The following is a 23534-nucleotide window of genomic DNA, read 5'->3' as shown; positions in this document are numbered from 1 at the left end:
TTCTCTTAGTCCCTGCCCCACCCCAAACAGCAATGAGCCATAATAGTGGCTTCCTGTGAAAAATTAAATTTTGGACTATGACTTTTAATAGCCACAAAAGTGTCTTTCACCATGACTTTAACTATTACCTTATGGAACCCCTTTTTATACTTAAAAGTTACAGAATATCCTGCAGAAATGAGCAGCATAGTACATCATACCATGTGGTACTGCAACCCTTTTCCATCGAATGCAATTACATTGTACCAGCCTAACAAATATGGCAAAGACAAACATTGCAGGCAAAACCTGAAAATACCCTTTTCCAGAGAGAAAAGACCTGTACATATCTGAGAATTATCAATCCAGTTGCAAGCAAGATGGTTGATAAGAAAATTATTTATTGAATAACGTGTTCAGAAAAAAACAGTGAACATCCTTAAGGGAATGCTTCAGAAGGCAGCATTTAGCCAGCTCTGTTCAGACATACTGTCATATGTGTACCTATCTGTTGTGGTTTGTAAAATGAAGAGATTTATTCTTGTAGATCTTCATTTTTAAAACATTTTAATGCTTCATCTGGGATTCCAAATAGGACAAACAATTTTTTTTTCTTCTCTTTAAAGAACTCCTAGCTTAACTTAATTTGATTCTAACTACAGTCTTTATAGCTTTAAAGGAAATAGATTTGCTTAAAATGCCTGCACCTGATGAGATGTTGATCTCATGAGATCCAGATCCAAACATCATATGCTGTATTCAGATCATGATGTAATATGGGGCTAGTTTCCAATTCACAGGCTTTGCCAATAATGAGTAAAAATAACTGAGAAAGGTAAATTACTTCAGAACCTTAATTTTATTTTCATGGCTCCCTTTGTAAGGAAGTTGGAGGAACTTCAGACTCACCATCGGATAGATAAAGGGAAGTCTTGATTTTCACTTAAGTGAAGGTTGTTATCTTCTGTCTTCCACACATGACTGATGGCTTTGTCTGTGTATCATTTACTTAAACTGCAGGCCTGTAACAGGCTTGTGATATCAGCCTTTGCATAAGGCCATATAACAAGCAAAAACATCATGTTGCCTTCATCTACTGATCACAGAATTGAGAAACTATGTGACCATATATTCATTTTTTAATGTGGAGTTTCCGTTTTTACTCAGCGATTTTTGTTTTCCCTGAATGTTACAACTCTTCACAATGTTGATGTACTGAAAGCTGTTCTGTAACACATCAGCCTAAAATTTTCATGTAAACTGTTCTTGTTACTGTTGTTAGGCAGTTGGTTGGGTTTTATAATTAATACCTCAAAACTGAAAGTGTTCCTAAGTTTGAGTTTGGTTTTCTGCACTTTTAAACATACATCTAGAAAGTCTGCATGTGTAAGTTACTAAAATCAAGACTGTTAAATAAATGCTGCATTCAAGTGTTTCCAGATGTAATTGGAACAAATCAATTGATACTTAATGAACACTTAGAAGAACAACTTTTACCCAAAAAAAGTGGAAGAGAGCTACACTTAAAAAAAAAAAAAGTAAAGAAAGCTATCAAGCCAACGTTTATGATGATCACACTTCTATTTACTCTTCCCTGAAAACAGAGACCCAGTAGTGTTTTCATCACTAACCCAAAGAGCCTCTTGGCTCAAATGCTAAATCTGTCATGAAAACCCTTATAAACTCTGCTAGATTGATCTCACCTGTAAATGTTTCAGTGCATGGATTGATTCCTGCCAGACGTTTGGAAGTACCAAAATCTGATATTTTAACCACGCCACTGTAGGTGTTCACCAAAACGTTGTCCCCCTGTGGTTTGGATAGGAGAGAGAAGGAGGGGAGGGTGTGAGGATGGAGGAGGAGAGAGGGAGGCAGAAAACAGGGAGGGGAGACATATGAATACAGATTCTCAATCTCAATACTCCTTAAAGATTGCATTTATCTTTGTAATACACCATTCTACAAAGGAATATTCCCGTAGCACCAGGAGGAGGAGTTGGTTTATGCTTTCCTTTTGTTTTCAGCTTCCATGAAATCCTATTAAAAATTCTACTTCAGATTAGAGCAAAACTAACTGAAGTAAATAAGATAAAAAGCAAATCAAACAAGACACATTAAAGGAAAAGTTACCTTTATATCTCTGTGTACAATCTGGTTCTCGTGGAGATACTTAAGGCCTTCCAGAATCTGCTTGGTGTAAAATTTAATTGTAGGTTCTTTCATTGGGCCCCACTTAGATCTTAAGAGAGCTGAGAGGCTGCCTACAGGAGTTTAAGAAGAAAGTGTATCAAGATAGTGAAATCCCCAAATTAACATGAAACAGTTAAGTCTGGATGAAGCCTTTGCTCAACTTCGTAGCATGAAAGAAAAGCAGTACCTATGACTAAGCCAAATTCTTGCTAGAGCACTCAAAACAAGTAATTTGCTCCTGCTCTGGACTGGTTATTTCTTACTGCCAGGTGAGGTTCTACTTCCATGACAAGAATAAATGTTCTGACAGGGCTGGATCCACCCCCCTCACTTCACTGTAACAACTGCTGAGACTACAACCAGCACCCATTTAGCCCTTAATGAACAAGGACCAAAGGTAACACTGTACCATGTTGTACATTGCACTTCATGAACCACAGGTGTGGGCAAAGAGAAGCTGATTTTCTTGAGGCAGGGAGGGTAGAATCAAAACCAGAAAGAGCCTTTTCTTTGCAAACATGGGATTAATGTCTGGCAATATTCAGAGACAGGAAAGAAAGCTCTTGAAAAACACCCTCTAAATGGATGTTCAGAGTAGGAGATAGGCCATCCACACATCCCCAATTCTAATAAAACTAATCTTTAAATAACACAAATATTTTAATCATAAGGTGAAATAAAGAACAGTTTCGCTTATTAGGCACAAAATAAACTAAGTACAGTAGGTCTACTTAAGGCCAGAAAAATTCAGCTAAAGAAACTTTCAGTCCACACCAACAGCTTTCTAAAGTGAAGTTTCCTCAAAGAATCTTGCATAATCTGAACAGCTGGTCGGTTTTTATGACTGGCTACAGAGTTTATAATATCTAAATTGGTTCAGTAATATCTTGCCATGAGCAACTAATCACAGCACACTTTACTGTGCATATATGCACAGGAAGTAACACCAGCTGACACTGTAAACAAGTGTGGGAAAAAAAGTGCAAATGTTGGTAGAACCTCATCACATCTGCAGGCATCATGCAGGTCAAAGTGTCTCAGCTTTCAGGTAAGAAGGTCACAAGGATTCAAAAACTAAATCATTTCCCTTTACATCCCTAAATGCCCTGGATGTATTTAATTACACTTTGAATGTTTGTGTCTTTCTAAGAAAACTGAACTTCCCCCCCGCACCCTTTTTCTTATTTCTGTTTTTATTTTGCAAAATTAAAATCATGCAAAATTTAACTCATTCTGACATATCCTTAACACTGAAGAGTAAATAGCAAAAGGGAGATGGAAACAATGTAGAGAGGTTACAAACAGATTTCACATCCTCTTCTTCCAGCAGAGAAGGCTGGAGGAGTGAAACTAGAAATTATGAGCAAGGGACACATCTCACTTTTATCTCTAATCTACCAAGGAAATAAATAGCCATGCTGTGTATATAGAGGTTAAAAAACAGTACTTAATTGCTCTGTCAGTGTTACTGCTCAAAGAGAAACTAACACTGAAAGCTCCACTCATCATTCAGACACACTTGAGCTCAATGGACTATACAGCTCTAATTCCACTATTTTATAACACATGAGTATTTGAAAACAAATACTTTTAATGAGTTCTCTCTAGGTTTAGAACTATTACAGAAAGGAGAGAGGGCACTGGGACCTATACTCTTCAAATTTACTCTATGAGGAAAATTACTTATACAGTTAACATCCCAACAGAAAAGCCATACAGAGTGCACAAACACATTAAGTACTTATTTAGTGACTTTCAGTAAGTTTGCAGTCCCAAATGCTTTTCCTTTGGCAGACCAAATTCAGCATGATACAAACCTCCTGGCACCTGCTCCATAAAAATCTTAATATATCCATTTTCTGAAACAGATCCAAGATACTGGACAATGTTCCGATGCTTTAAATATTTGTGCAGTGCTATCTCTTCATGAAGAGGCTGAGAATACCTATTTAAAAAAAATCAAACCAAGGACTATTTCATCATGCAAGAAAAGGTTCTAGGCTATGTTTAAATGTTAGTTTGACAACAGAATGGATTTTAGGGATACCAATCCAATTCTCAGCAAACATCTTGTCCATGACCTTCTAAATGCAGAGTGATTCACTGCCTATTCAAAAAAACACAGAGATAGATCTCAGAGCAACTCTGGTGGAGAAAAATGCCCCCCAAGAATTATGTGTGTGTGTCTTCTGTATCAATACACAGCACTTTCTTGGACTCCAGAGCTCCTCTCATCCTTTTTACCCTCCCCAAAAGAATACAAATGAGATACAACTTCAACCTAAAACCAAAACCATGTCTTCTTCTAGAATTTAAGATATACATGCAGATTATTAAACTGTAATATTTATGATATATAACGTATATTTTCCCCCAAAATACGAAGTCTTTATTCTCAAAAAGGTACTGTTGTATACTAGGAGGAAATAATAATTGAATTTCAGTATATTGGGATTTTATAAACTAACCACACAGAAGCACGTGCTAAGAAGAGCCAAGTTTTCAAAAAAACCTGCATTTTTGTTAACAGTGTGTATATAACAGTGAATTAGGTCTTACCTGCTGTCTCTCTCAGGTATTTCTTTGATGGCTATTCGGACCTGGTTGCTAAGGTCTCTTCCAGCATAAACTATTCCGTAAGTACCTTTCCCTAGAACGACCCTGTCACCATTCTCATCATAATCATATTCATACTGCAAGCAGAAAAGATAAACAAAGCAGCACAGAAATTATCACTAACATTTGACATTACAGAGAGCCTTAACCACAGTTTAGTACAGCAGAGAGGAGTTACTGCAGTGCAGCTGTAGGACAGCAGGTTACCCACCAGCCTGGTGCTTTACACAACTTGTAAAATTTCCATCTTACTTGCTTTGTAATACAATCTTCCTTAACTAACTTTGAGAATGATGCATTCATCCAAACAAGGAACACACCACTAAAGCAAATTCAATGAAACAGTTATGTCAAAATAACCCATTAATGTATCATCTCTGAGAACTGCTGACAGAGCCTTCAGAACATGTAAATATATGGAACATAACCTAAAATTTTGAAACCAATGGTTTAATAAATAGATAAAAGTAATATTCCCATTATAGTGGGTGAACATTAAGACCAAAGACCCTCATTTGAGCTTATCCACAGCAAAATTAATTTCTGACATACTCCCCTCTCATTATGAGCTTTTTCCAAAATGCAAAAAAAAAAAGTTCATCTTGTCAAAGAATTATTAAATACATGAAGTGGTGGTTTCCACTGCTGCTGAAACATGCTGGGTCATATTTCCAGCTGACTAAATCACTGCTGGTTCACTGACTTCAGTAAAGCTACGCTAATTTACACCACCTCATGGTCCTGTCCCATATAGTGACCTTGTGACAGAGCTCTCCTACTCTAAAGGAGTGAATGATGCTTAATGAAAGTGTACCCCAGACACTGTATTAAACCAAATTTCTTATGGAAGTTGGGTTGAACAGCACATCCATGATTCAAATCAGGGAACTGATAAAGGAGGAAAGGAACTGGACAGTTTCACAGTCTCAGATATTGTCAGGAGTACACAGACCTCCCCTCGTATCTTCCCACATACAAGAGGATGTCCCCTATGGGAAAACTGCAGGGTATTCTCTGTGGCTTCATGTGATTGCCCTATTAAAAAAACAAACAACAAACCTTTTTACAACAGACATAACTACTAACTTTTCTGTCAACCACTTTTTCTGCGTTGTCCAATACAACTCTCTGATACAACCTTGGGATATTTCTTTGAAGTGCCTTCCCAGTTCACATGGCAGCTCTGCTGCTGCAGTGTCCACGTGTCACTGACATTCCCCCTCTTCACCTCGGCAAAGACAGCAAGTTTCATGCTGCTGTACGGAATGTGCTAAAGGAAACCCATCTGTCATTTATCCTAACAGCATATTCTGCTCAGTGGAACTGAACTGGAGCGAGCACAGCTTTAGCACAGTTTCATTTACTGCATTTCAGCACTTCACAGCTCACAACATAATCTCATTACAAAATAGGCATAACTGACCCAAAACGCCATATGCAAAACTTGTCAGGTTCTTTGGTAGGAGCACATCCAGCTTTCACACTATCATATGACATAAAACTGTGCAGAAAAAAGACAGCAGTCACATTGCAGAATTTAGGATTGACAGCAACTCCATCTGCAACAGACTGGTCCTAAGCCAACTGTTTACATGAAGAAACCTATGTCCTCCTGTCTCAGTCCCATGATACATGAAAATCGTTGGAATTCAGAGTTCAGTGCTAGTTAGTAGACAGTTTAATAGACTTGTATATACTTGATGCCACTTTATATTTGCCTCTTCTTGTCCCAAGAGCTACAAATACTGAATAAACCACTGCAGGTTGCCAAAAGTCTGAATAAGTGATCCACTGGCTATGAAAGCCAACCATTAGGTAAAAGTAAACAAGTGTTTATATCTGACCTTATGAAAGCCAACCATTAGGTAAAAGTAAACAAGTGTTTATATCTGACCTTCTGTAGTGCAGAGTGTTCTCTAGAATATGCTATTTGGGGTACAGCAGGTACTCTTAAAGTGATAGGCACTTTTTCATATTAATATACAGAAGGGAATACCCTAAGGCAGAATGAACTGCAACATTCACACTCCTTCAAAATACTTGCTAGCTGTAAAACTAGGCTGCAGTTTATATATAAAATATACAACCCCTTGTGACAACATTCTGATAAGGATTCTGAGTGAAATAAGATTTTCTTCCCCCAGACTTTGCAGCAGGTTATTTCTTCCTCTTCCCCAAATAGAAACAGTTATTTTATCAACAGTAAGAACTGATTTTTCTGTGCTAGTCAAGCCCATCAAGACCATACAAAGCTGAATTTTCCTTGTTGTCAGTTCTTAAATGTAGCATCTCAAGCTTCAGGAAGGCATTAAGTGTCTTCGTTCGTTTATACACTAAACTAATTAATTGTCTCCTTCAGAAATCCTGATTTCTGTTTTAGTGTCCCAACCTAAGACAGTAAGTACAAGGTGACAATTGTGAAAACTTCAAGATAGGTAGGATGACATAGCTTAAAGATTTAAAATTAGTTTCTGTAGTCACATCTCCATGTGTCATTCATTCATGCAGGATTGTTTCCTGCTATGCATTGTCAAGAGATTTTTTCAGTTCAGTTTTTAAAAGGCTCAAGCCATGGTGAGCTCACATCCTCTGAGAGACTGTTATACAGCTGAACAGACTGTGCTGCATGGAGATTGTACTGCTATTAGCTGATTACATAATTATGTAATACAAAAATCTGCAGCTAGGTAATACCCTGTCTGTACCAAGGCAGAGCCCTGAAGCTGTGTCAAGACCACACATGTATGTATTAAACTGGGCTCAACAGATGTGTGCATTTGTCCTTTTCACTTGAGGAAAGAATTCTGTGGCCAAATAAACAAATAAACAAACTCTAATGCAAAAACTCATCTTTCCCACTATATGCAACTACATTCAACAGTACAGCAGAGAGTTTTATATTTTCTTTTTCCTCCCCTGAAGCCTCAAGTCCTATAAAATGCTCACTACCATGAGGAGCTGCTCTGAATCATCAGCCTAAGAGAATTGCTGGAATGAGACACAATCAGAAAGATGACCAGCTCAAACAAGCCACAGGAAGGTTTTCATGCTCATTAATCAGATTGATTAAATTTGCTTCACCACAAATAAAACTTACAATCTACTTTATATGGTGGCTTTTCATATTTCAAAGCAAATAAAAGAAGACTAATAAATACAGGGTATGTATTTAACGCTACAAATGTGGACATTTGCTATGAGTCACTCTGTCTTATGAAGACATGGATTCACCTATCCCAACCTGAGGCCCCATAAAATGTGAATAACCCTTTCCAAGTTGGTTGTTTTTCCTTTTTTCCTCTCTGTACTAATTATAAAGAAAGCCTACAGCTACTGGATTCCTAACATGCATGTTAATGTGATAAGAAAAAAGCACAGTGTATTAACCTGATCCTAAATACCTGCAATATCTCTGGGACAGAAGCCTGTCAAATGAAATTACCTGGAGTAGTAATGGTATCAGGTAACAGCTAGAAAAAATAAAGTACCTTTGTAAATGGCTTTTTCCTAACATTTATTTAATATTTTATCTTTTTTATCCACTTGAGCCAGCTGATATCAGCTGATTCTCATCTCTACATTGTTTGCAAGAAAATACAAACACAGTAACACACTTCATTAAGGATTTATACAGTTTACAGCAGTAACAAGCCCACTTTATAAAAAAAGTGTGTTTTTTCAAATGAATGCAAACCTCATGTACAAATAATTTTGAAAGACTTTAAACTTCATATACAATTAAGGAGTTTAAATGCTATTTATCTTTTTACTATACTGATATTGAAGTCCAGGGAAGACTGAGAACAAGTTTCAGAGTTCTTAGATCTTTTATCCTTGACATACCTCCAATGTGTCTCCATCTATTTCTCCTTCTAGTTCCAAAGTGCTGCCAACTGCATCAGACAAAACTTCTTTCACCAAACCACAGAATCTAAAAAAATAAATAAATAGCACAAGATCAAAGAAGCATACCCTTTTGGAAGCAGACTAAACAGATTCTTTGCAAGCTGGGTTTTGCTTTCAAGCTAATAAACTGACTAACATGTTCACAGGTTTCTTTCCTTACTAGCTTTCTCCATATTTATCCCGTTTTAAATGATGAAGAACATCAAACACACACTGAAAAGCCTCATTATTTATAAAATTATTTTATTTGCTGTAGCAGAACCCAATAGTTACTTGTTACTGTAGTTGCATAGTAAAATCTTGGTAGATCCAACTCAGTATTTTTTCAGTACCTGTTTCACTGCAAGTGTGATTATTCAGTATTTCAGAAAATCAGATGTGTAGCTTCTTGTCAGGTATTCAGAAAGCCAAAAGTACAAAAGTAGTAATGTGGTTAGAAGAACAGAGTTTTAACTAATTTCTAGATCTCTGGGACAGAGATACTTAAGTACAAGACCATTTTTTTCCATAGTTCCCTGCCTGAGCCACTCTTTTTTTTCCCAAATTCTATAAAAAATGGTTAACAATTATTTAAAAACATTAGGAAATATTCATAATCTCATTTCCTACATCTCTTTCATTAAATAACAGAGACACATCCCTAGAATTGACTGCTGTAGTGCACTGAATAAGGCATTAAAAATGTGACCATGTTTCATGACACAAATTGCACTGCCAAATTAAGGCTGAGAAGGTAACATTAGTTTTAGTGTTTCCTACCTTTTAGGCAATGCACTCTGCAAAGCTCGTAGTTTTCTTTAACCTGAGTTTATTCCATGTAATACATAGATAGTAATTATTACAAGAAACAGTGAATATACCATTATATTCCAAAACCTAACATGTATTAACAACCCCCTCCTACATCATTCAGAAGGTGTATTTGCAACTACCAGTCACAAGGCAGAATTTGGTCTGTAAAGATTTAGGCTTAAAATTCAGTTAGCCTGCTTACTTTTTAGAGACAACAGATCATCACAAAATATTTGACTACAGGTACAATCAGTAACATGGATCTGTGACACAATGTAAGTTAAAATTTCTTGTTACACTTATATTCTCTTTTTTAAATCAAACTGAACAGACACATAAGGGAACCTGAAACACTGTAGTACCTTACGTGACATGGCCAAGATAAAGAAAAATGAGATAATAGTTGTAAGTTATATTAAGCTGGTTAAGCCTTTTTCAGACATAATGATTTGTAGATAAACTAATCAGAATCACACAGGAACTATAATGGGTGCTCTCATCACCTTAAAAATCACTGGGTTTACATTGCTTCTTCATCAAGAAAAAGTAAGTGAAGAAATAAATAATCTCTTTCTCAAGCAAAAATACTGGTTTTCAATCTTTACAAAATTTTGTTTAGGATATAGATGAGGCGTGCAACACCCACACAAACTGAACTCACCTACTACATTGGTTTTCTGTAGAAAAGTATATTTGAAAGTCATCATAGTTGTCATGGACATAAAGAAAACAACATCGTTCATCAAACTTGGAAATGCTGTAAAATTCACATTAGGAAAATATTATTTTGGATATAACTATTAGAAGAAATAGGGCAACGAAGAGGGTCTTTTTAAATTATGAACAATTAAGAAACATATTTCTCACAGTTAATAACATCAGAAGCAATATGCAATTATATATATTTTCCTTATAACTAGGAGTTTTCAGTTTCTTTATATATTCTATAATCCTATTTCCAATTGGATAAATAAGCTACTGCTTACTTTAGTAAAATACTAGTTTATCTGAAGTATATTGAGGTTGGTTTGTTGTTCACCTCCACTTCCACACAATTCCATCAGGCTCCTTGGTATTTGATGACACCTCAATGTAAAGTTAATCACTTTGACACTAATTTAGCTATCCAGAAAATCTTGCTTTAAAGACTGAAAAGTACTTCAGGTTTTTATAATCCCATTGCTCCTACAATAAAACTGAACTGGGAAATACCAACAGTGTAGCAGATCCTTCCCAGTCTATTCTTTTTATGGCCTTAATACTGATAAACAAGTTTGGGGATGATCAATATTTACTCCAAATTGCAGCAATAACTCTGAAAAACGGATTATTTATTGCATATTGTGTCTTGCCAGTGCCATATATATCCCATCTAAATGCACTGAAGCCTAAAAGTGAAATGCCATAAAACATAGTATCAATATGAAAATAAATCTAGGAATTAATCTCTTATCCCAAACACTTGCACTTCAGTATTTTGCTACATAATGCCAAGTTGTTAGGCTTATTTAGGGTTTTTTTGTGCCTTAAGTTAATAAAATTTCTTAGATTCTTGCCTGATCTGTTTAGTCAAACTCTTCTATTTTCCTTATCCTCTGCTGAGCCAGTTAGTTAAAATAACAGGACAGTAGACTGCAGTAAAGTTGCCATATGCTACATGACCAATTGGTATTGCTTGTTGAAGCATCATTAAGAACAATGTGGAAAATGTTCAAAAAAATCCAAATTTTGCCTGAAGAATTTTTTAGAAATATGTGAAAATACACTATGCAATTCTTTAGTTTCATTTAGTATAGCAATTTCTAGTCCAAAAAGTCAGATGACCATGTATCTGACACGAGAACTAAGAGACAAAGCAAGGTGATTCTTCCAGGGGCAAATAGGATAGACAAGACAGTGTCTGAGTAACAATACTGCATTATAAACAGTGTCATGTATGGTGTATATGAGCTGGTTAGCATAAATACAGTTTAAGGGTCTTGAGAGAGTGTATGTTCACATATGCAGTTTTAACTACTGCAATTTCAAAAGTATAGAAATTTTAAGTTGTCACATACAAAGCGAACATCTAACTCCACTAAATTTAAAAAAGATTGCCCCTTTGAGCTTTTTAATCCTCAGCAGTGATTAAAAATCAAAGCAAATGAAATTAATTGCTTGCTTCCTTTTGATTAAAGTTATCTTTCTCAAAGATTAATTTCTGCGCATTGTGTTGACTGAAGGTAATTAATATGGTACAGTAACGTTATGCTGAGTTATGCTCAATCAGTTTCACAGACTTCAGTAATTCACATTGCATTGGAGTAGTAGAATAAAATACCACATAAAATTCTGTTAAACCAAAACCTGCTTTTTTTAAAAAGAAAATACTTTAGTTATGGTACAATCTATGCTCAAATCCACAGTTTTAGGATTTCAACCACCACTCACATTATTCAGAGAAATACTTCTTTGCTGAGCTTATTTGGTCAGGCAAATTATACAAGTTCAGGGGAGACAAACTTGGAATCTAAAACTTCAGGCAATCTGAGTCAAGATCAAAGCCTAGAAGCCCTCTCCTTTCTGAACTACAGAACCCATTAGGTATCTGAATTTATTCTTGTACTTGAATCAGAAGGTTTGTCAAGCACCTAAGTTTATGCAGTCACACAGGTGGCCCCAGACGACACTCATTTATGTGCCTAGAAAGGCCAGATCCACCAGTGTAGTGACTCAGGAGCTCAGAGAGAAGACGAAAGTCCACCAGGTGTTCCCTGTACTTACAGTTCCTCTGATTCTTAGCTGCAGCCTGCATAATTCAGATAGAGAGGAGATAGGTTTCTTTTTTTTTTTTCCTTCTCCTGTCTCTCACCCTTCAGGCAGCAAAGCAGCCAACTTAACATACTTACACTACCTTCTAAATGTAGTAATGCATTTTGCAATTGTTAACAACAAATGTGAATACTTTCTATCCTTTCAGTTCTCAGAACAATCCTGTTCTTTCTATATAATATTCTAATCTTGCTTGGTACTAATATTTTGACCCATTTACTTGTGACTAGTGTTTTCATTAATCTAAGCATCACAAAATGGAACTGTCTTAACTATTTAAAGGCTAGTCCTTGAGAAAGAATGCTTTTATGTCCTCAGCAAAAACTACATTTATGCCTCATTTATCATTTCTCTAATAATCCAAGTTTTAGCTAGCAGGTTTTAAAATAAACCCATATCAGAAGCATTTCTGAATTCCAAACAGAACAGATACCACGGTTTCCTTTTCTTAAAGGAAAACAAACTCTTCTCTCACTTACAGAAGGAAGCAAGAAGAGCTGAGGGCTCTTCTTTCCTTCTGCCCTCCGTGTTTTTAAACGTAGAGATGGCAATAACTTCAATGAAACATTTAGAAAAACATACAAAAATCAGTTACATAATTGAAAGCATGGAAGTCTACCAGAGAATATGGACACCCAAAACCCCTCTTAGATCTGAGTGTTCCTATGAGAAATGTACAGCTCTGCCCATGCAAGGAAAGGCAAACTCTTCTGTGACATTTCAAGGCAGGTTGGACAGAACAAGCTTTTGTAACAGGCAATTGAGAGATTTAAGGTAGAATCCAGATTTCCCACTTAAGGAAAATATAAAACATACACAAAAAGACACGGAACTGTTTACTGACATACCAACCTTATTCCCCTAATGGAAGAAGCTGTAAAATTCCATTCATGAATCTGTTTCTGTAAAGAACAAAGAGATACAATCAACCACAGTTTAACCTTGATTTAATATTGAAAACAAAGTCACAGCATGGTAAGCAAAATACAGCTTTTCCAACATGTCTCTTTTTCTTTCTTTCTTCCCCCCATATTTTTAAATAAAATTGATACATGGGTAAAGAACTTGTACATACATTGCTATTTTACTCACTTGAGAAAAAATGATTATAAATGGCACAGGGTGGAAGCAAAGGCTGCATTTCCTCATGTAAAATTAAACTTGAAGAATAAATTGTGCAGCACAATTTACCAAAGTTATGTTTTGATGCAATACATCTATATTTCACATTAAACATAGAGCAGACTACGCCCTACTCTTATCTAGGCTCAAAGGGAAAGGCAAATTCACTCATCTCCCTAAGAGGTTTTGAGCCAACAGCTTTGGCCCAGGGAATACACTGGAGGGAAAACAGAGGAAGGACTGCCTGTGTCTAGGACTGTAGCCCTCCATAAATCTAATTATAGCTAATAGCTCAATCCTATTTAGCAGTGTCAGATATGCATCAAAATTTTTTTCCATAAAGCGAAGTTGTGTCAGACACATTCACTTGAAACAGTGAAGTAGAACAATGTATAAGAAAAATTGTTCACAGATCCAGGTAATTATGTGGTCTTGCCCTGCTCCAACATGCTTCTTTTCCACAATTTGCCTCTCTACATTCTTAGTCTATTCTCCATCTATGTTGTTCTAATATTAAGAAAGTGTGGCAAAATACATTGCAGATTTCAAGTCTTTCAATGTGAAACTGAAATTATTTCTCACTTTTAAGTGCTAACACTGTCCATAACTGTGAGTAGGCTCCTTTCTTAATCCCCTATGCCTTATCCAATAATCCAAGACACCAAATATTTTAGTTCTTTACACTTACTTATCATAGGCTGCCATTTTTTCTAGTTTCTAATATTATAATTGTAAGTTTAAAATGTCTAAAACATTGAATCCAATACTGGGATTTATCTTTTAATCTTTGACCTGCATCTTAACAAAAATCACAGACTTCTAAAGAGAAATATTATGAGCAGACAAAATAACCCATGCACTTCTAAGAGACATTGTCAAGAGAAGTTAAATCTAAATGACATCAAAAATCACTCGAGTTCTAATCACAGTCACTCCTTTCACTTTCTCTGTAAAATGTCAACTTTTGTATCTGCACAAAAGAGATACTGAGGCTTGAGCTCCACAGAAATGCAGCAAATTTTAAATTCTTGTAAAGTGTTCCAAAATCTACATGTAAAAAATTACTTTATGCACAATGAATCAGAGTACATTTAACACATCTGCTGAGAGTTTTACCATTTCAGGGGGAGAGACATGCCACAAAGACAGAGAGCTCTCATCTGCTTCACTGTTGATTGAAACATATGCAGGCTGGTAGACTTTAGTTGGTTCTATCACCAAAACCTGAAGACAGAGAGCATTTTTCCTTAGTAAACAAGCAGCTAATACACTACAGTATCTTCAGATGCTCTGACATAGACAAAAGGTAATTTTGAAGTAAGGCTTAAAAAGTTTTCAAGGGAGACAGGAGGGCAAGACAAGGCAGGAAAAGTCTGTGTTCTTATGAACAACAGAATAGCATTATCACAATTTGGTATAGGAGACTTACAAGGATTTCTTAGAATGCTTTTAAGGTGGTGGGTTAAGTTTTTTGTAGCATAAAGATTAAGAGAGTACAGGTGTTTGTTTCATGCAATGAAATAACAGGCAGTTAAGCTTTTAAGTATTGTGTTTAGAGTCTTCCAATTCTTGTAATATCCTATCCAGAAACATAAAACATAAAAAACTTGTTTGGACATAACATCTTACTGGAAATCTCAGTCCATTCGTTGTTTCTTTTGTTGCCTCAAAAATTATATCTAGCCAGAAAGTCAATCTTTCTTGTTTAGGAGAATGTTCTGTGGTGAGTTTCTTGAAACGCTGAATTAACATCAGATTCTGAACTAATGATTTCAAGTACCTAGAATGTATTGAATTAGTGAGTTAACAGAGAGAAAACAAAATTTGACCAGATTCTAAAAGCACTTAACTGATTTAGACATCCAAAATGAAATGTGTTTTAAAACCTACTATAATGGAAATGGTAGTGTTTACTTTTACAGATTTCTGGAAAGAATAGCAAGTTTAGACAAAGCCTTAAGTCATAAGCTCACATGGATGTTCATGAACAATAGCTTTTTGCAAATGGATAGAGTTACATGAGTAGTTACATGGGGATTAGACAGGATATGATGAGCTAGAAGATGGTGGGGGAGGGAAGCAGCAGCTAGCTAAACTCTGAAAACAATGGTTTCACAATCTTTTCACAATTGCTTCACAAGGAATAATTACTAATTTCCAAATTCTTTCTTATAAAATATAAAATTATAATATAAAATATAAAATTATAAAATGTGTGCTTCAATGGGATATAAACCTGACAATGTTGGATATCTTAATTTCTCACCTGCCCCCTTCCTTCCCATAATAAAAGAACAGAATTTAAAGTCAGAGTTGCAAACAATCTAAGATGGAAAAACCCAGTTAAGTTATCCATGTGACTGCATGATTTTTTAAATTCATGTATTTCCCCATAGTTTAGCACTTGAGCTACAGCTTTCTACCACATACCACACTGGAGGTTTCAGTTTAAAAAGCTTCTCTGCTGCTTGTACAGCTTTACCAACATCATTAGCCAGCATGCTCACACTGAAGAACTGTCCCACATCCCAGTAATTGTTCATTTTTTCTAGGCTTCCTTTTCTTCCCAATAAACTGTTTAACCGTACACCTGTAAAATTTCAATTAGAAACCACAATTTTCCATCAGTAAAACACTCTTTTGTGTTTTTTACTGATAAGACTATCAGTAAAAGACTAATTTAAGACTTGATTAAGCATTACTGATGAAAATAAAGTGGAGTGAGTTTTCCCCAGAAAACAACATTGCACAACACAGAGGCAGGATCTGCATATCACATCCCCAGTACAGTTTAAGAAGTCAGAACTCCTACTACACAGTGCTGAAAAACCTCTTCTGCTTCCTGTCTGGGCTATCTGCTTCCTGATTTTAGTGCAAGATGCACAAATCTGTGTTCTCATTTGCATCCACTGCAAGAGATCCATGGCTAGAGGTTCACACAAGTCCACTTCAGAGCAGGGTCAGGGGAATAATTTAAAGCCACCTTTGCATTTGTAAAGTTTAAGGCTCAAATACGCATTTCAGACAAGATCAGATTCCAAATACAATGTTCAACTATCATCTTCCTAGGAAGTCCTACATATCTGTTTCTATTATGGGATTCTTTTGTAAATGTAAAGTGATGTGTTTCAGTTAGCATGTACATGGAAGATGTGACTGACTCTAGGTAGGCAACTAGTAACAGTCCTGGTAGATCCTTTCAGGCAATACTTCTTGTGTATCTCTCAACTCAGTGACAACAGAAACCCTTTGGATCCATCCCTGGCATTCCTCAGGAGAGCTGGGCCACAATGCCTCTTCCTGTCTTTGTGCCCTGTTGGCTCTACAGTGGGATAATCTCTGTGGTGCAGTAAAAGCAGTTTATAGATGGTGCTGAAGTTGGTCCTTTGTTGTTCTCCCATCTCTGGGGCCCTTTAGATGGGCCAGGTTACCAGAAAGCTCTCCAAGGCAGCCAGAAGGAAAATATCCCTCCAAGATCCCTATGCTTTAGAGTGCCATCCAAGATTCACCACTAAAAATCCTGAACTACCTTTTCTGTCTATGCAACCTGCCACTATTTTGTTTCCTTCATAGAGAGACAGGCAGAAAACTTGTCTGTGGCACTGTGTGTGGATATTTACCTATTTTTCTCAGTTCCATAGAGCTTTCAAACTGTTGTCCTGCAACAAGCAGCAAAACTGCAAGGTTAATTCCAGAATACAGAGTTGGCTGGAGTTCAAATCCTTTGCGATACCTGCAGAGAAGAATCAAGAGTCACAAACTCACATCATTGTTTAGAAGAACTGAAATAGTGCAAAGTTTTGGTAGGTATTTTAAGCTATTGATTTACTGTAAGGATTATATGGCTAGTTGACACCAATGATCCCAAACCCTTTGTTTTAAAGCTCCATATTCATTAAGGTAACTGAGACACAGCTGATACAGGCTGAATGCCTGCCACTAGCTGATGGATCAAGAGATCCACCTGGAAGCTTTCAAGTTCACTGCATCCATGTTCTGGGAGGGAAGAGAGGTAGTGGGGGAGAATATTTCACAATTACAGTACAAACCCACAGTGCTAAAATTATTGTACTCAGATGTAATTTATACGGTTATACAAACATACCTATGTGAACAGTATGTCAGTGAGAGCCTGCGTGCATATGCACGCCATGCCTTAATGTTTTAAGAAAATTTATGACACAGTTTATCACTATTTTTCCTTATACACAGTAGATCATTGCATTTCCTGGGGATCCAGCATGGAAACCATCCTTGCACAGAGGACCAACATAAGTCCATGATCTCACTTGTATTTCATTTTGGCCTTGAGACACATTAATTATATATTTACTCTACAAAGACACCAGTTAATCAACATCCCTCCCAATAATGTGCATGATTCAATTTCCAGAGGAATTTATAAAGAGAAGCAAGGAAATACATATACAAAGATCTGATGCTCAGTAAACCACTTATTCAAACAGGACCCTGAAAAACAGAGGTAAGTAGAACTGATCTAATTATTACAAGCCCTGCTTTTCATATCCAGAAGCAAGAAGTCTGAAAATGTTTTTAAACAGATTTTTTTGGTGTTTTTTTTCTGTTACCATTCAATGGAATGATCTCGACTATTGGTATCTTTACAGTCAGAATCAAGAAACATATCCTTGTAGATCCTTCCACATAAGCAAAACATGTCTGGAGCAGGGTGATCACATGTCTGCAGTACTTGAAGCATAACGTGTAGTGCCTTCTCTCTGTCACCTGCATTATTTCTTCTGAAATCAAATACAGAGAATAAAATAAATTAGTGCAGACTTGAAACAGTAACTGCAAAATGGGAGAACAACAGTATCCCTCATCTATCCCACAATCCATCCATCATTACTATACACACACTTGACTTTATTTAGACTGATGCATGATTGTTGGTTGACTGATAAAATCCAAATTTACTCTCCTATCATTGGTCTCTGTGTAGCCCTCATCGGAATGGATGCAAACCCAGAACTCTGTGATAAAAATCTGCCACCTAACTTGATCCCTTCCTGTATACACAGACAGACTGCACATCCTGCAATGACAAAAGAGTGCTTGTTTAGTGTTCATTCCTGACAACACTTAACAGAAATGGCCATTTTCAGCATTCAGTGTGACAGATCATTCAGCTATGTCCAAGATTTGTAATCTTGAATTCAGAGGATCCAGAAACAATACCAGGAAATACTAACTAATTGCAGGAGAAGCCAGGTCAATCCAATCTTACCCAAACGAATGACAGAGCTCAATATGGAGCCTTTGAACTACAATGAGAATAAAAGGGCAAAATTGAACTGTATTTCTTAATTAAAATTCTTCAGATTAGAAAAAGATTTGGAAAATAAACAGCTGTCATACAGCACCTTTTGACAAATATTTAACCATTGTATTAGTAAGAAATCAATGATTAAATAACATTTCCATTCGTTAATATTATTAAACAATCAGAATTTTTGCCTCCATTTACCTTGTTGTTTTTCTAAGTTTAGAATTCAATATTTACTGCAGAAAGTCACCTAGAACAAACAAGAATGTCTATTTGCAAGAGTAATGCAAACACAGCTTAAGAGTTTAATAGCCTCTTCAACACTTTTTTCATCACCAGAGAGATTTAAAATATTTACCGACCCATTTTTAGAACTGTTTACAATTTTCCAATCCCTATCTAGGTGTTCATGAGCAGGCCTACACGGACTATGACTACTTTGTCAGCAATACCAGTAGCAGACAATGGTTTCTGGTAAATTTATTACTTGCATGCCCCAAAAGGATTAATATTTACTGTAAAGTGGCTGTGTTCCTTAGGTAACCAGCTGATGCAATAAAGACCAGTAACAACATATCTGTAGCAAAATTCAGGCTTCTGCGCATGTTAGGTGACGGAAAACATCTAATAAGATTAAGCAGATTTGTAGCTGGTTGTGCAGGCTTTATCCTGCCTTTGATGTCACTGGCACAGCATAAACTTTTACAGCAAGCACTTGAATATTTTTAAAGAATTTTTTCTTCAGATTAATTGCTCTGAAATAAATACTTGTTGTCTCTAATGAGCACATAGGGAGAAAGTTAATATCTTCTTTCAGTTTTACACTAAATAAACAGGGAGTAGAAACTGTGGGGGTAAATCCACTGCACAGATCAGCATGGTCTAACCAACAAACCTCTTCTGAACAAACCGGATTCTTTCACTAAGAATACCCAAGTTTCACTGTTGTTAATATTATCACAGAGAAAATTGAATAAACAGAGCTTAGAACAAAAGTGGCCCTAAAATTAAAGTCCAGCAGCTCCCTGGTTTTGTATATTGTGATCACAGAAGCTGGCATGTGTTCTGAGCTCTTCCTGAAAACACAAGAAATGCACAACTACAACTTAATGCAGAGCACTTCAGCATGGAAACAGAAAATCTAAAAATCACTGCTTTCCCAGACTTGACTCAAGTCTGCCTTATGTGAAAACAGGTTAATTATTAATGTCAATATAAAGAGGTGTTATGTACTGATTGAAAAAAGCATAACTAAAGAAAAAAATACAATGAACAAAGCAAAGCACTGCTTAAAATGGGACACTGTGCAGATTAACATTTCTGGTCATCAAAGGATGAACCTGTATACACCAAATACAACAGTAGGAGAGCATTTCAAAGGACCAAGCCCTAAATAAACACTGTACTAGAGGACTTAAAATGGAAGATATCTGTTGGGGTCCCTCCCCTGCCGTGTAGCCCTGGGAGAGGGGCCCTGAGGGCACAGACACGGGGCTTCCCTGCCCCTGCTCAGCCTCGTTCCCATTGGTTGGTTTGTGTTCCCTCTGCGCGGGCAAGGACCCTTGGTCCCGTGACTGGAACAGTTCCTGAGCACAGCCCCGGCCATGCGGCTGGAGAAATAAACATCTCTGAAACAGCTATCAAGAATCTGTCTGTCCATATATATTTCCTTTCCACGGGACTCCTGGTTTGATATATGCGTGTTGCAGGATCCCCACTGCAACAGATATCTCTCTCTTTTAATGGAAAACATATTGTTAAAAAGAATTAAATTCAACAAAATTTAGCACATGACAAGTATAAACTCATCTAACAGGATATTATTAAACAAAAACCAGTTTTGGTATCTTTATATTAGACCCTGTTTTTCACTGCAGCAGAGTTCAATGCCCATTGGGTAATACAAAACCAACACACCAATTACAATAATTTACAAATTTTGGAAGTTACCAGCTTCTACATCCCAAAAAGAGAAAGAAAACCAAGAAAAAAACCCAAACAACCTGAAAGATGACATAGGCTACAAGCAAGTTGTCTGAAGTCAGTATGAAAATATACTGTTGGAAAATATGCAGAACCTGTTACGCTTGACCAAGACAGATTTTCATTTCTTATTTCAGACCCCACACTTTGTCAGGTCAGCATGCCTGACAGCTCATAATTTGTTTCAAGGTGCCTTGAAAGAGGTCTGTGATGTTATGAACAGAGTAGAAGAGATTACTTTAAACCCTTAAGGCTTAGCACTGACTTCTACTTTCTTTTAACCAATCTCAACTATATTAGCTTCCTAATGCTCCCCAGCCCCCATTTAAAGCCACACTAGAACAAATCACAAAAAAAAATGTCATAAAGGACTGCTGGAGGTCAAATAGAATCTCCATCTCAGAGCAGGTCCATCTCCCAGCCGTAGACCATGGCAGCCTTGGCTGTGTCTGAAAAGCTGAATCTATTAAACCTCCAAGGATGGAGATGCCACAGCCTCTCTGAATAGGGAAGGCTGAAACACTGTATATGATGATGCACAGGCATGAGCAGGAAGGCAGAAAATGCTCTCTTTATGGATTAACTTGGTGCACCAGGTGAGATTTGCAAAGTGTATCCCCTGAATATGAAGCTTTATAAGCCAGCGCAGAATCCCTATAGGCTGCTACAGAAAGGACCCTACCAGTTCATTTTACTGCTCCTTGGTGGTTACAGGCCATCTTGCACTGAAATACAAATGTCCCTCATGGTATCACACAAACAAGTCAACTTTAGGAATGAAACAGAATTTTGAAATAGGCATTTTTCAGTGGTGTTCTTTAACACACAATCTGTTAACTCTCCACATTTGGGAAAAGATATGTTCTACCTCAAAGAAGTTTGCAGAGACACCCAGTGAAAATATGAGCTACTCTTCATATTTTTTCTGGATTTAGGGGGCACAGTTTTTAGAATCACTAATCACGATCTGAAAATTCTTTCAAAACACAGTTTTAATGGTCAATGAGGTAAGAAAAAAGAGTACTACTACAATTTATTTAGAAATTATACTAAAAAAAACCCACAGGCCTTAAAAAGCATTTCATAAAACTTTTTTCCATACTGGTTTCTTTGTTAACACATTTTAATCCTCTTACTGTAAACCTTACCTTGTGAAAACTTGCACAGAAACCAAACAGAGAAAATCAATCCACATTATCTGAACACAATAGCAGCAGAAGCTGCTACCAGTTAAGAGATCTGCAAGTTACTTACAAAAACTAGGGCAATTATGAAAATATCCTAGTGCTCAATAAAACACTGCCAAATTCCCCCCAAGCACAATGCTAGGAATAAAAGGAAATAAAAAAGGAGTAAAACTTAAAACCAAAAAATCATTCTATCTTTTAAAAATACCTGGCACGCTAATCTTCAGTACTGTGTACAGTTTTAAGCTTTATTTTAAAAAGGAAACTAAACTATTAGGATTAGGGAAAAAAATCAAATTGATGGAATGATCACTGATACATTATCATTTCCGTATGAAGAATTCTTCAATAAACTAAGGTTTTTCAGACAGAAATGGTTACATAGCAATTCTTTTTCCTAAACAAAAGTTGTCCTGCAGGCCAGTTTTATAGCCTCTAATCACCTCCTCTAAATTAGTGCCAGTGTTCTGCTGCCAGTTTAGTTTTGCCTGACAGCTTGTATCCTCCAGAAACTGCTGGCTGATTCACTTGCCAATTTGCTAGCTTGCTCACTGCAGTTTTGCCACTTGATTTATCTGTCTGCTGATTCTGCCATGTTTCCTCAATCACAGAAGCAGTCTTCTCACTTCCTGGTGTACACAAGCCTCTTGTATCTGTCTCCCTGACTTATCCAACTTTCCACTCCTCCTCTACCTCTCTGAATTACTCTGTAGGGCAACAAACTCATATCTCAGCCTCTCACCTGGAATAATACCTGGAACACACAGTAAAGAAAGAAGTTCTTTATTTTTTTTTCCTTTTCTCTTTGATATCATAGCTCCTCTCTTGCCCTCCAAATCCATCCTCTTGACAGTGAATCCTTCTCTACACTCCAGTCTTTATAAGGAGGCTTAGTCTTAAATATTTCTAAACCAAAAATTCTTCCTGTTTCACAGGCTGGTTTTACCAACTTTAAAGAATTGGCATGGTTACAGAGCTAGAACTACACTCAGTGAACCAGGCCTTTGTCCAACAAAGTTAACAGGAAAAGCATGGATTTCACGGGAACAAGAATCAGCTCACTCTGTAGGTAACAACAAGTGGTGTAATCTTTTTTTTTTTTCAGCTTTTTGTTCACATCTTCCCCTGTATGGTTTGTTTCCATCTATCTAGATAGGGAAAACTATATTTGACAAAAAACTCTTGTATTAATGAAAAGTATTTTTTTCAAGGGAATCCAGCTTTGGTTTCCTTTTTATTTCATGTCTTAATGACTCCATAGCAGATGACCTGAACTACTACTAACTGTATAGAAATCTACAGCAAAAACATTTTTAAAAATTCTTAACTATTAAGAAATATGACAACTCATTTTAGAGTTAGAGTTATTGCACTTGCATTCTCATTTAAAACCAGAAACTAATTTCTGAGTGTTGGGGTTTTAGGAGCTCTCCTGGTTTTTTTTTTTTTCTGTTAAAGGAATTTTCCCCATACTTGCTGCTAGGGGGACAAATGGCTGGGTATATAAGAAAAACAAAAGAGCTGGCTACGGAGTGGGGCGCATCTGGCTACTCTTTTGTTTCATCTGGGTGTGTGGGCAGTCGGTCTCCAGCACTTGGACAGAGAGGGAGGCTGCTTTCTTCGGCTGCTTTTTTTTTTTTCCTTCTGCTGCAGAAGCCCCG

The 23534-nt window shown here is 36.7% G+C and overlaps 1 protein-coding gene across 3 annotated transcripts in view; it reads right to left on the bottom strand.

Moving 5' to 3' along the window:
- Positions 1–23534, bottom strand: part of MAP3K15 (mitogen-activated protein kinase kinase kinase 15) — a 59106-nt gene that overhangs the window by 14710 nt on the left and 20862 nt on the right. For 2 of the 3 annotated variants that reach the window (XM_017728453.1, XM_008629300.2), the window contains 12 exons: positions 18006–18176; positions 17037–17149; positions 15847–16006; positions 15046–15196; positions 14533–14640; positions 13147–13196; positions 10145–10240; positions 8629–8716; positions 4729–4862; positions 3987–4114; positions 2110–2240; positions 1683–1788 (listed from right to left, as the gene is read on the bottom strand). In XM_017728453.1, coding sequence (XP_017583942.1) covers positions 1683–1788; positions 2110–2240; positions 3987–4114; positions 4729–4862; positions 8629–8716; positions 10145–10240; positions 13147–13196; positions 14533–14640; positions 15046–15196; positions 15847–16006; positions 17037–17149; positions 18006–18176 — 1436 coding nt within the window. The remainder of the gene's footprint in view (positions 1–1682; positions 1789–2109; positions 2241–3986; positions 4115–4728; positions 4863–8628; positions 8717–10144; positions 10241–13146; positions 13197–14532; positions 14641–15045; positions 15197–15846; positions 16007–17036; positions 17150–18005; positions 18177–23534) is intronic. The other variant, XM_017728452.1, reaches the window with a different exon arrangement.

The sequence above is a fragment of the Corvus brachyrhynchos genome, unplaced genomic scaffold (assembly GCF_000691975.1).
Source record: "Corvus brachyrhynchos isolate BGI_N302 unplaced genomic scaffold, ASM69197v1 scaffold11, whole genome shotgun sequence".
In the NCBI taxonomy this organism is placed as follows: domain Eukaryota; kingdom Metazoa; phylum Chordata; class Aves; order Passeriformes; family Corvidae; genus Corvus; species Corvus brachyrhynchos.
Note: the sequence above shows the minus strand (reverse complement) of the source record. Positions and strands in the feature narration are given on the sequence as shown.